Genomic DNA, 13,117 nt, shown 5'->3' with positions numbered 1-13,117 from the left:
AGAGGGAGGAGAGTGAGGGGGGGGAAGAGGGAGGAGAGTGAGGGGAGGGTGAAGAGGGAGGAGAGTGAGGGGGGGGGAAGAGGGAGGAGAGCGAGGGGGGGGAGGAGAGTGAGGGGGGGGGAAGAGGGAGGAGAGTGAGGGGGGAGGAGGAGAGTGAGGGGGGGGAAGAGGGAGGAGAGTGATGGGGGGAATAGGGAGGAGAGTGAGGGGGGGGAAGGGGGAGGAGAGTGAGGGGGGGGGAAGAGGGAGGAGAGTGAGGGGGGGGGAAGAGGGAGGAGAGTGAGGGGGGGGGAAGAGGGAGGAGAGTGAGGGGGGGGAAGAGGGAGGAGAGTGAGGGGGGGGAAGAGGGAGGAGAGTGAGGGGGGGGAAGAGGGAGGAGAGTGAGGGGGGGGAAGAGGGAGGAGAGTGAGGGGGGGGGGAAGAGGGAGGAGAGTGAGGGGGGGGGGGGAGGGAGGAGAGTGAGGGGGGGGGAAGAGGGAGGAGAGTGAGGGGGGGGGAAGAGGGAGGAGAGTGAGGGGGGGGGAAGAGGGAGGAGAGTGAGGGGGGGGGAAGAGGGAGGAGAGTGAGGGGGGGGAAGAGGGAGGAGAGTGAGGGGGGGGAGAAGAGGGAGGAGAGTGAGGGGGGGGAGAAGAGGGAGGAGAGTGAGGGGGGGGGAAGAGGGAGGAGAGAGGGGGGGGGAGGAGAGTGAGGGGGCGGGGGAAGAGGGAGGAGAGTGAGGGGGCGGGGGAAGAGGGAGGAGAGTGAGGGGGCGGGGGAAGAGGGAGGAGAGTGAGGGGGGGGGGGGGAGAGGGAGGAGAGTGTGGGGGGAAGGTCGAGAGGGGACTGGCGGAGGGGGGAGTGTGAGGGGAGTGAGTGTGTGGGTGGGAGAGGGGAGAGAGAGTGAGTGGGGGGAGGTCGAGAGAGAGTGTGGGGGAGAGAGTGGGGGCGTGGGGAGGGGGAGGCGGGGCGGGGGAGGGCAGAGAGTGACCAGCCTGCCTGCCTGGAGGTAGGGAACCTCCCTCCCCACCCCTGGGGGGGAGGGGGATTGACACACACTCTGAAGGAGACAGATATGGAGGTCCTGAGTCAGATACTGGGGAATGGGAGACAATCGATATACAGACACTCAAACACACTGAGGGAGAAATTTAGAAATGGATAGAGATTGAGAGATACACACGAGGGCGGGGGCTGGATAATGTATAGGCTGCACTCGGTCTTGTTCAGATTGACATTGAACTTTTTTCTTTCAGTATAAATTCCGGGATCTGACCATTGAGGAGCTGAAGAATGTGCACAAAAAATTTCCTGAACTGAAATCTTCACTGGACACCTACAGTAAGCCTTTAAATCAAACACTTGGAAGCTTCTAGCTTTTTTATGGCTACCTGTCATTAATCCTAAGCCGGTGATGTCTCAGCATGGTGAATCCACTGAAGGAGGTGCTGAGAGTATATACTCGCAGGGCTGCCTGCAGTGACTTGAAGCGATCAGGCTAGAGGGCAAGACTGGTGGAAGCCTATGACTGATCTGTGTGCTACCAACCATGGGATGGTATATCACACTGAGGAAAAGAAAATAATTTATTTCTTGGGTTCAATCCCTCATCTGTGCGGAGCTAGGTGGTAAACGGTGCCACGACTGGTACCCGTGTCACTGGGCTAGAGAAGAGAAAAGTCAGCTCATGCTCTTTGTCCCTGATGACTATCCACTAAACCCTGTTGGATGTAGGTGGATGTCGGGTAAGGAAAAGATTGGGTTTGCATTTGCCTGTGATGTTTCCCCACAGTTGAATGGCCTGCCAACACCTACTCTCAGCTCCAGAATGAAGAATAGCTGCTGGGTTGAGGTGTTGTGTTGTAATGTTCCCCGACGGAGAGCACAAAGACGACATGACCTCAAGTTCAACAACAAGGGGTCCCTGGGAATCGCGACAGACAGGCTGCTGTAATTAAATAATCCCAGAAGGCCTTTGTGCCTCCGTGCAGAACGATCGAGCAAAGTCTGACACAGACCAGTTGGTAACAGTCGAGTCCTTTATTTGGAACAGGAGCAGAGTCATGTACAGTGCATCAAACAGTGATAAAGCTCACCCGACTGGTTTTCGGAGTAGAGTTGTATTCTGGCGTCAGCGCAGTTGTTCCAAGCTGTTGTGTCTCAGTCACATGATATCTCCACTGAAAAGCGTGCATTTTGCGCTCATCTTTATAACAGAATGATGCCGATAATCGGCAAGCATTGGCCCATACAGTTTCCTCGTTCGTATCTCTTAGTTAGAAGGGGCCAATACAAGGCTACCAACGGTGGGACCGAGATCAGGTAACATATGTCCAACGGTTACTTCAGTCCAAGTTGTTGACCGTTAACCTTTCTTTATTCAACTCCCTTGCCATTTCCAACAGCTGTTGAATATATGCTCATACCTAGACCCAGACATGAGTCTCTGTGTAAGGTATTGTTTTAAGAACATAAGAGATAGGAGTAGGCCATTTTGCCCCTCGAGCCTGCTCCGCCATTCAATAAAGATCATGGCTGATCTGATCTTGGCCTCAACTCCACTTTCTCTGCCCGCTCGCCATAACCCTTGACTCCCTTATTGTTCAATGACCCAGCATCCACAGCTCTCTGGGGTAGAAAATTCCAAAGATTCACGACCCTCAGAGAAGAAATTCCTCCTCATCTCCGTTTTAAATGGGCGACCCCTTATTCTGAAACTATGCCCCCTAGTTCTAGATTCCCCCACGAGGGGAAACATCCTCTCTGCATCTACCCTGTCAAGTCTCCTCAGATTTGAATAAGATCACCTCATTTTTCTAAATTCTAATGAGTATGGGCCCAACCTGCTCAACCTTTCTTCGTAAGTCAACCCCCTCATCTCCGGAATCAACCTAGTGAACCTTCTCTGAACAGCCTCCAATGCAAGTATATCCTTCCTTAAATACAGAGACCAAAACTGTACGCGGTATTCCAGGTGTGGCCTCACCAATACCCTGCACAGTTGTAGCAGGACTTCCCTGCTTTTATACTCAATCCCCCTTGCAATAAAGGCCAACATTCCATTTGCCTTCCTGATAACTTGCTGTACCTGCATACTAACTTTTTGTGTTTCATGCACAAGTGCCCCCAGATCCCTCTGTACCATAGCATTTTTGTAGCCTCTATCCATTTAACTAGTAATTTGCTTTTTTATTTTTCCTACCAAAGTGGATAACCTTACATTTTCCCACATTATACGACATCTGCCAAATTTTTGCCCACTCACTTAGCCTGTCTATATCCCTTTGCAGATTCGTTGTGTCCTCTTCACAATTTGCTTTCCCATCCATCTTTGTATCAGCAAACTTGGCTCATTACACTCGGTCCCTTCATCCAAGTCATTAATATAGATTGTAAATAGTTGAGGCCCCAGCACTGATCCCTGCGGCACCCCACTAGTTACTGTTTGCCAACCGGAAAATGACCCATTTATCTCGACTCTCCGTTTTCTGTTCGTTAGCCAGTCCTCTATCCTTGCCAATATATAACCCCCAGCCACTAAGGTCTAGATCAGCAATTGCTCCTTCCGCTCCCCAGCCAGCTCGGATGGTGCTCGCAGGCCGGGGGCCGCTCAGTCTGCTGGACCAGGCTTCCACGCTGCTCCATCCGCTCCCTGGCCCGCTCTAGTGGTGCTCGCAGGCTGGGGGCCGCACAGATAATGCTAATATGTTACCCCCAGCCACTAAGGTCTAGATCAGCAACTGCTTGCCCATCTCTTCTTGAGAAGGAACAACTTATCTTTTCTCAAACATACAAGACTTATATTTTTTCAAGCAATTAAAAAAAAACACACATGCTACAAAGCTGAAAACCTACTCAAACTATCTTATTGTTGACTATATAGGGGTACGGTAGCATTGTGGTTATGGGCCCAAGTTTCCACATGATTCGCGCCTGATTTTTAGGAGCAACTGGTGGAGAACGGACTATTTTAGAAATCGCAATTCTCCACATTTTTTTTTCTGCAGTTCTAGTCAGGTAGAACAGTTCTAGTTTAGAACAAAATTTTTTCTTCAAAAGGGGGCGTGTCCGGCCACTGACGCCTGATTTGAAAGTTTCCACAGTGAAAATGTACTCCAAACTAAAGTAGAATGACGCCAGTGAAGATTTTTGTAGAACTGAAAAAACCTGTTCTACACATTAAAAAATCAGGCGCAGGTTACAAATTAGGTGCCCAGAACGAGGTGGGGGGGGGAAGGGAACTCATTAAATTCGACAATAAATCCTTATTTATACTTCTACAAATATTATACAAATAAATCCAACCTGAATAAACATTTATAAGCCAAGAAAAGATTAAATAAACCATCTTCCTACCTGTGTGAAAGTGCTTCAGCCAGGGAGAATTCTGCAGCTGTTCGTGCCGCTGGGAGAGGGAGGGAGGGAGAGAGAGAGGGGGGGGGAGGGAGGGAGGGAGGAAGGAAGGAGAAGAGAGGGGAGGGGGTCGGGGAACAGGAGCGGGTGTCGGGGCGGGGAGAGCGGGTCTCGGGTCGGGGCGGAGCGGGTCTCGGTCGGGGCGGGGGGGGGGGAGTGGGTGTCGGGTCGGGTCTGGTCGGCGGGGGGGGTGGAGCGAGTGTCGGGTCTGGTCGGGCGGGGAGCAGGAGCTGGCCGTGGGAGGAGCCTCATTCACGCAGCCCCAGTGAGGCCATTGGGCCAGGGCTAGGGGTTGCGTGCTTCGGGCCCCTCCCACACAGTTCGGCGCCTGGAGCTACTGCACTTGCGTGCCGACTGTAGCGCACATGTGCAGAGGTCCCGGCACTGTTTTCAGCGCAGGGACCTGGCTCCGCCCCCCCCACAGCTCGTGCCGGCTGCGCCGAGGGCCATAGGACCTGTAAGTCGGTGGAGAATACCGAGGATTTTTTTAGGTGCCGTTTTAGGCGCGAAAAACGGGCACCCAGCTCGGAGGGGCGCCCGTTTTTTTTCTTGTGGAAACTTGGGCCCTATGTAACTACACTAGTAATCCAGGGTCCTGGACTAATCCGGCAGCTGAGGAATTTAAATTCAGTTAATTAAATAAAAATTTAGAATTAAAAAGCTTGGTGTAGTGGTGACCATGAGACTACCGGATTGTTGTAAAAACTCATCTGGTTGACTAATATTCTTCGGGGAAGGAAATCTGCCGCCCTTACCCGGCCTGGCTGATATGTGACTCCGGACCTACAGCAATGTGGTTGACTCTTAACTGCCCTCTGAAATGGCCTAGCGAGACACTGTTGTACCAAACTACAAAGTATCATGGACTGCAGCGATTCAAAAAGATACCTTCGCAAGGGCAATTAGGGATGGGCAATAAATGCCGGCCTTGTCAGCCATGCCCACATCCCGTGAACGAACTAAAAAACTATTGATTATGTGGTTCAAGCTATCATGATTAAGTCTAATCACATGTCTTTTTCACCAAGCTAACTGCACGATTATCTGGTTAACATACTGAATAAATGATTTGATTAGTACATGTTTCAAGATGGTCTTTGCAAGGCAGAACGGTTAGTTTGAAATGACTGCCTTGATCCACAAGTCAGATCCCTTCAGAGGAGGGGAGAAAATTGTGTACAGTTTTATTAACAAAAGTGTTGAAGTATCCATGTTTAGTCAATGTGTCAAACTTGTGCAAAGAATCCCTAAATGGGATTGGAACTAGACGCAGCTCTAACTATTTACAATCTATATTAATGACTTGGATGAAGGGACCGAGTGTAATGTAGCCAAATTTGCTATACAAAGATAGGTGGAAAAGCAAATTGTGAGGAGGATACAACGAATCTGCAGAGGGATATAGACAGGCTAAATGCGTGGGCAAAAAATGGGCAGATGGAGTATAATGTGGGAAAATGAGGTTATCCACTTTGGTAAGAAGAATAAAAAAGCAAATTCTTATTTAAATGGGGAGAGATTATAAAATGCTGCAGTACAGAGGGACCTGGGGGCCCTTCTACATAAAACATGCAGTTAGTATGCAGGTACAGCAAGTAATCAGGAAGGCAAATGGAATGTTGGCCTTTATTGCAAGGAGGATAGAGTATAAAAGCAGAGAAGTCCTGCTACAACTGTACAGGGTATTGGTGAGACCACACCGGGAGTACTACGTACAGTTTTGGTCTCCGTATTTAAGGAGGGATATACTTGCATTGGAGGCAGTTCAGAGAAGATTCACGAGTTTGATTCCTGAGATGAGGGGGTTGTCTTATGAGGAAAGGTTGAGCAGGTTGGGCCTCGACTCATTGGAGTTTAGAAGAATGAGAGGTGAACTTATTGAAACGGAAAAGATTCTGAGGGGGATTGACGGTAGATGCAGAGAGGATGTTTCCCCTCAAAGGGGAATCTAGAACTAGAGGGCATAGTTTCAGAATAAGGGTCGCCCATTTAAAACGGAAATGAGGAGGAATTTCTTCTCAGAGGGTTGTAAATCTGTGGGATTCTCTGCCCCAGAGAGCTGTGGAGGCTGGGTCTTTGAATATATTTAAGGTGGAGATAGACAGATATTTGAAAGATAAAGGAGTGAAAGATTATGGAGAGCGGGCAGGGAAGTGGAGTTGAGGGCAGGATCAGATCAGCCATGAAACTGAATGGCGGAGAGGGATCGAGGGACCTGATGGCCTACTCCTATTTCTTATGTTCTTGTGTAACATCGACTGTGAGACATCAGCAGACAAAACAGTTGTTCAAGCACGTACACAAAGCTTTGTATCTCACACGTTGTATAGCTCTTACCCATATCACATGAAGGGGCAGTGCCTTCTCTGTGGCAACTCGGGGCCAGGAGCTTTCTATTTCTGAGCAATCCCCTCTGCGTGAAGTTGAAGAGCCCTATTGGCTTACATTGATTCACTTCAATCACTCTTGTAAACGCCTGCTCCGGGAAATCCCCTCCGTGCCTTGCAGTTCTGCACAGAGGGAGGGATTTCCTTTATGGGCTGCTCTTGCACACTCTCCACTTTGCCATTCTCGTCTGCGTCCAGACACGCCATGGCGCACCATCTTGCCGTCCAGAAGAGGCGGGGGTCCCCAATGGAGTGCACGCTATGCCGGAGTCCTCCCCTTTATTTATTGGGGACTTGGCCTGGAGGAGTGTTGCACGGAGCAGTCCGTGCAATAGGTTTTAAAATCGGTTCACGGACTCCCGGGCCGCATGCAATTTCTGCGGCTTGGAAGGGGTCCGCGTTCCACGTGTATGTTGAGTGTGCGAGGTTGCAGCCCCTGTTCCATTATTTGAAGGGGCTGCTCCTTACATTCTGGTTGCACTTCAGTCCCACACTCCTGATCTTTGGGCACGCTGTGTGGAGGGGAACGGGCAGGTCAGAGGGCCTCCTCGTAGGACTGCTCCTGGGCCTGGCCAAGGGGGCCATCAGCCGGTCCAGGCAGCGGGCAGTCGAGGGGGTCGTTCAGCCCGACTGCCTGCCTCTTTTCCACGGTTACATCCGAGCCAGGGTGTCCACCGGTACGCTCGCGGCCTTCCGCGAGAGGTGGGCACCGGAGGGACTGGAGTGCATCATCATCCCCGGCAACCAAATTTTAATTTGACCGTTTACTATTTAGAAAGTATCATTTGTTAATTTGTAAGGGGGCACTTGATTCAAAGTTCGACTTAAAATAGATGTAAAAGCCTGCCTCTGGTGTGTAATGCAGCCACTGATCTCTCTCTCTCTCTGTGAAGTCATCATTACACAGTCCTTGTGAGGAGCTCAGCATGGCTTGCTTGCATCACTGTGGCATTGAGGGACAGTATAAGTCACCCCCCCGTGAGGTGATGTCACATTGTCCGTGTGTACGGTGTTGACACAGGGCTGCTCATGCTCATTGGCTGAATTCTTTCACCGATTTATTGTAACTTCCATCCCATTTTCTGAAGTGCTAGTGCCATCAAACCTCTAAGGCAGCTGATCATCTCGAGTCAGTGCCACGTGCTGGTCAGAGTAGGAATCGCAGGATAGCGCAGATGAATACGTGGCTTGAGCAGTGGTGCAGCAGGGAGGGATTCAAATTCCTGGGGCATTGGAACCGGTTCTGGGGGAGGTGGGACCAGTACAAACCGGACGGTCTGCACCTGGGCAGGACCGGAACCAATGTCCTAGTGGGAGTGTTTGCTAGTGCTGTTGGGGAGGAGTTAAACTAATATGGCAGGGGGATGGGAACCAATTAAGGGAGACAGAGGGAAACAAAAAGGAGGCAAAAGCAAAAGACAGAAAGGAGATGAGGAAAAGTGGAGGGCAGAGAAACCCAAGGCAAAGAACAAAAAGGGCCATGTACAGCAAAATTCTAAAAGGACAAAGGGTGTTAAAAAAACAAGCCTGAAGGCTTTGTGTCTTAATGCAAGGAGTATCCGCAATAAGGTGGATGAATTAACTGTGCAAATAGATGTTAACAAATATGATGTGATTGGGATTACGGAGACGTGGCTCCAGGATGATCAGGGCTGGGAACTCAACATCCAGGGGTAATCAACATTCAGGAAGGATAGAATAAAAGGAAAAGGAGGTGGGGTAGCATTGCTGGTTAAGAAGGAGATTAAGGCAATAGTTAGGAAGGACATTAGCTTGGATGATGTGGAATCTATATGGGTAGAGCTGCAGAACACCAATGGGCAAAAAACGTTAGTGGGAGTTGTGTACAGACCTCCAACAGTAGTAGTGATGTTGGGGAGGGCATCAAACAGGAAATTAGGGGTGCATGCAATAAAGATGCAGCAGTTATAATGGGTGACTTTAATATGCACATAGATTGGGCTAACCAAACTGGAAGCAATACGGTGGAGGAGGATTTCCTGGAGTGCATAAGGGATGGTTTTTTAGATCAATATGTCGAAGAACCAACTAGGAGGGAGGCCATCTTAGACTGGGTGTTGTGTAATGAGAGAGGATTAATTAGCAATCTCGTGCGAGGCCCCTTGGGGAAGAATGACCATAATATGGTGGAATTCTGCATTAGGATGGAGAATGAAACAGTTAATTCAGAGACCATGGTCCAGAACTTAAAGAAGGCTAACTTTGAAGGTATGAGGCGTGAATTGGCTAGGATAGATTGGCGAATGATACTTAAGGGGTTGACTGTGGATGGGCAATGGTAGACATTTAGAGACCGCATGGATGAACTACAACAATTGTACATTCCTGTCTGGCGTAAAAATAAAAAAGGGAAGGTGGCTCAACCGTGGCTATCAAGGGAAATCAGGGATAGTATTAAAGCCAAGGAAGTGGCATACAAATTGGCCAGGACTGGGAGAAATTTAGAACTCAGCAGAGGAGGACAAAGGGTTTGATTAGGACAGGGAAAATGGAGTACGAGAAGAAGCTTGCAGGGAACATTAAGACGGATTGCAAAAGTTTCTATAGATATGTAAAGAGAAAAAGGTTAGTAAAGACAAACGTAGGTCCCCTGCAGTCAGAATCAGGGGAAGTCATAACAGGGAACAAAGAAATGGTGGACCAATTGAACAAGTACTTTGGTTCGGTATTCACTAAGGAGGACACCAACAACCTTCCGGATATAAAAGGGGTTGGAGGGTCCAGTAAGGAGGAGGAACTGAGGGAAATCCTTATTCGTCGGGAAATTGTGTTGGGGAAATTGATGGGATTGAAGGCCGATAAATACCCAGGGCCTGATGGACTACATCCCAGAGTACTTAAGGAGGTGGCCTTGGAAATAGTGGATGCATTGACAGTCATTTTCCAACATTCCATTGACTCTGGATCAGTTCCTATAGAGTGGAGGGTAGCCAATGTAACCCCACTTTTTAAAAAAGGAGAGAGAGAGAAAACAGGGAATTATAGACCGGTCAGCCTGACATTGGTAGTGGGTAAAATGATGGAATCAATTATTAAGGATGTCATAGCAGTGCATTTGGAAAGAGGTGACATGATAGGTCCAAGTCAGCATGGATTTGTGAAAGGGAAATCATGCTTGACAAATCTTCTGGAATTTTTTGAGGATGTTTCCAGTAGAGTGGACAAGGGAGAACCAGTTGATGTGGTATATTTGGACTTTCAGAAGGCGTTCGACAAGGTCCCACACAAGAGACTAATGTGCAAAGTTAAAGCACATGGGATTGGGGGTAGTGTGCTGACATGGATTGAGAACTGGTTGTCAGACAGGAAGCAAAGAGTAGGAGTAAATGGGGACTTTTCAGAATGGCAGACAGTGACTAGTGGGGCCCCAGCTGTTTACACTGTACATTAATGATTTAGACGAGGGGATTAAATGTAGTATCTCCAAATTTGCGGATGACACTAAGTTGGGTGGCAGTGTGAGCTGCGAGGAGGATGCTATGAGGCTGCAGAGCGACTTGAATAGGTTAGGTGAGTGGGCAAATGCATGGCAGATGAAGTATAATGTGGATAAATGTGAGGTTATCCACTTTGGTGGTAAAAACAGAGAGACAGACTATTATCTGAATGGTGACAGATTAGGAAAAGGGGAGGTGCAAAGAGACCTGGGTGTCATGGTACATCAGTCATTGAAGGTTGGCATGCAGGTGCAGCAGGCGGTTAAGAAAGCAAATGGCATGTTGGCCTTCATAGCGAGGGGATTTGAGTACAGGGGCAGGGAGGTGTTGCTACAGTTGTACAGGGCCTTGGTGAGGCCACACCTGGAGTATTGTGTACAGCTTTGGTCTCCTAACCTGAGGAAGGACATTCTTGCTATTGAGGGAGTGCAGCGAAGGTTCACCAGACTGATAAGAACATAAGAATTAGGAACAGGAGTAGGCCATCTAGCCCCTCGAGCCTGCTCCGCCATTCAACAAGATCATGGCTGATCTGGCCGTGGACTCAGCTCCACTTACCCGCCCTCTCCCCGTAACCCTTAATTCCCTTATTGCTTAAAAATCTATCTATCTTTGACTTGAAAACATTCAATGAGCCAGCCTCAACTGCTTCCTTGGGCAGAGAATTCCACAGATTCACAACCCTCTGGGAGAAGAAATTCTTTCTCAACTCGGTTTTAAATTGGCTCCTCCATATTTTGAGGCTGTGCCCCCTAGTTCTAGTCTCCCCCACCAATGGAAACAACCTCTCTGCCTGTATCTTGTCTATCCCTTTCATGATTTTAAATGTTTCTATACGATCACCCCTCATCCTTCTGAATTCCAAGGAGTAAAGACCCAGTCTACTCAATCTATCATCATAAGGTAACCCCCTCATTTCTCGAATCAGCCTAGTGAATCGTCTCTGTACCCCTTCCAAAGCTAGTATATCCTTCCTTAAGTAAGGTGACCAAAACTGCACGCAGTACTCCAGGTGCGGCCTTACCAATATCTTATACAGTTGCAGCAACACCTCCCTGCTTTTGTACTCCATCCCTCTCGCAATGAAGGCCAACATTCCATTCGCCTTCCTGATTACCTGCTGCACCTGCAAACTAACTTTTTGGGATTCATGCACAAGGACCCCCAGGTCCCTCTGCACCACAGCATGTTGTAATTTCTCCCCATTCAAATAATATTCCCTTTTACTGTTTTTTTTTCCCAAGGTGGATGACCTCACACTTTCCGACATTGTATTCCATCTGCCAAACCTTAGCCCATTCGCTTAATCTATCCAAATCTCCTTATAGCCTCTGAGTCCTCTACACAACCCGCTTTCCCACTAATCTTAGTGTCATCTGCAAATTTTGTTGCACTACACTCTGTCCCCTTCTCTAGGTCATCTATGTATATTGTAAACAGTTGTGGTCCCAGCACTGATCCCTGTGGCACACCACTAACCACTGATTTCCAACCGGAAAAGGACCCATTTATCCTGACTCTCTCCTTTCTGTTCGCCAGCCAATTCTCTATCCATGCTAATACATTTCCTCTGACTCCGCGTACCTTTATCTTCTGCAGTAACCTTTTGTGTGGCACCTTATCGAATGCCTTTTGGAAATCTAAATGCACCACATCCATCGGTACACCTCTATCCACCATGCTCGTTATATCCTCAAAGAATTCCAGTAAGTTAGTTAAACATGATTTCCCTTTCATGAATCCATGCTGTGTCTGCTTGATTGCACTATTCCTATCCAGATGTCCCGCTATTTCTTCCTTAATGATAGTTTCAAGCATTTTCCCCGCTACAAATGTTAAACTAACCGGCCTATAGTTACCTGCCTTTTGCCTGCCCCCTTTTTTAAACAGAGGCGTTACATTAGCTGTTCTCCAATCCGCTGGTACCTCCCCAGAGTCCAGAGAATTTTGGTAGATTATAACAAATGCATCTGCTATAACTTCCGCCATCTCTTTTAATACCCTGGGATGCATTTCATCAGGACCAGGGGACTTGTCTACCTTCAATCCCATTAGTCTGTCCAGCACTACCTCCCTAGTGATAGTGATCATCTCAAGGTCCTCCCCACATTCCTGTGACCAGCAATTTTTGGCATGGTTTTTGTGTCTTCCACTGTGAAGACGGAAGCAAAATAATTGTTTAAGGTCTCAGCCATTTCCACATTTCCCATTATTAAATCCCCCTTTTCATCTTCTAAGGGACCAACATTTACTTTAGTCACTCTTTTCTGTTTTATATATCTGTAAAAGCTTTTACTATCTGTTTTTATGTTTTGCGCAAGTTTACCTTCGTAATCTATTTTCCCTTTCTTTATTGCTTTTTTAGTCATTCTTTGCTGTTGCTTAAAATCTTCCCAATCCTCTAGTTTCCCACTAACCTTGGCCACCTTATACGCATTGGTCTTTGATTTGATACTTTCCTTTATTTCCTTGGTTATCCACGGCTGGTTATCTCTTCTCTTGCCGCCCTTCTTTTTCACTGGAATATATTTTTGTTGCGCATTATGAAAGAGCTCCTTAAAAGTCCTCCACTGTTCCTCAATTGTGCCACCGTTTAGTCCTTGTTTCCAGTCTACTTTAGCCAACTCTGCCCTCATCCCACTGTAGTCCCCTTTGTTTAAGCATAGTACTCTCGTTTCTGACACAACTTCCTCATCCTCAATCTGTATTACAAATTCAACCATATTGTGATCACTCATTCCGAGAGGATCTTTTACGAGGAAATCGTTTATTTTTCCTGTCTCGTTACACAGGACCAGATCCAAAATGGCTTGCTCCCTTGTAGGCTCTGTTACATACTGTTCTAAGAAACAATCCCGTATGCATTCTATGAATTCCTCCTCC

At 48.1% G+C, this 13,117-nt stretch overlaps 1 protein-coding gene across 4 annotated transcripts in view; it reads left to right on the top strand.

The window, feature by feature from the left end:
• LOC139280197 (sperm-specific sodium:proton exchanger-like) overlaps window positions 1-13,117 on the top strand; it is a 654,445-nt gene that overhangs the window by 602,084 nt on the left and 39,244 nt on the right. For all 4 annotated transcript variants that reach the window (XM_070899784.1, XM_070899786.1, XM_070899785.1 and 1 more), the window contains one exon: window positions 1,233-1,317. In XM_070899784.1, coding sequence (XP_070755885.1) covers window positions 1,233-1,317 — 85 coding nt within the window. The remainder of the gene's footprint in view (window positions 1-1,232; window positions 1,318-13,117) is intronic.

The sequence above is a fragment of the Pristiophorus japonicus genome, chromosome 14 (genome assembly GCF_044704955.1).
Source record: "Pristiophorus japonicus isolate sPriJap1 chromosome 14, sPriJap1.hap1, whole genome shotgun sequence".
Lineage (NCBI taxonomy): Eukaryota > Metazoa > Chordata > Chondrichthyes > Pristiophoridae > Pristiophorus > Pristiophorus japonicus.
The sequence above is the reverse complement of the archived record's forward strand: the minus strand, read 5'-3'. Positions and strand labels throughout refer to the sequence as shown.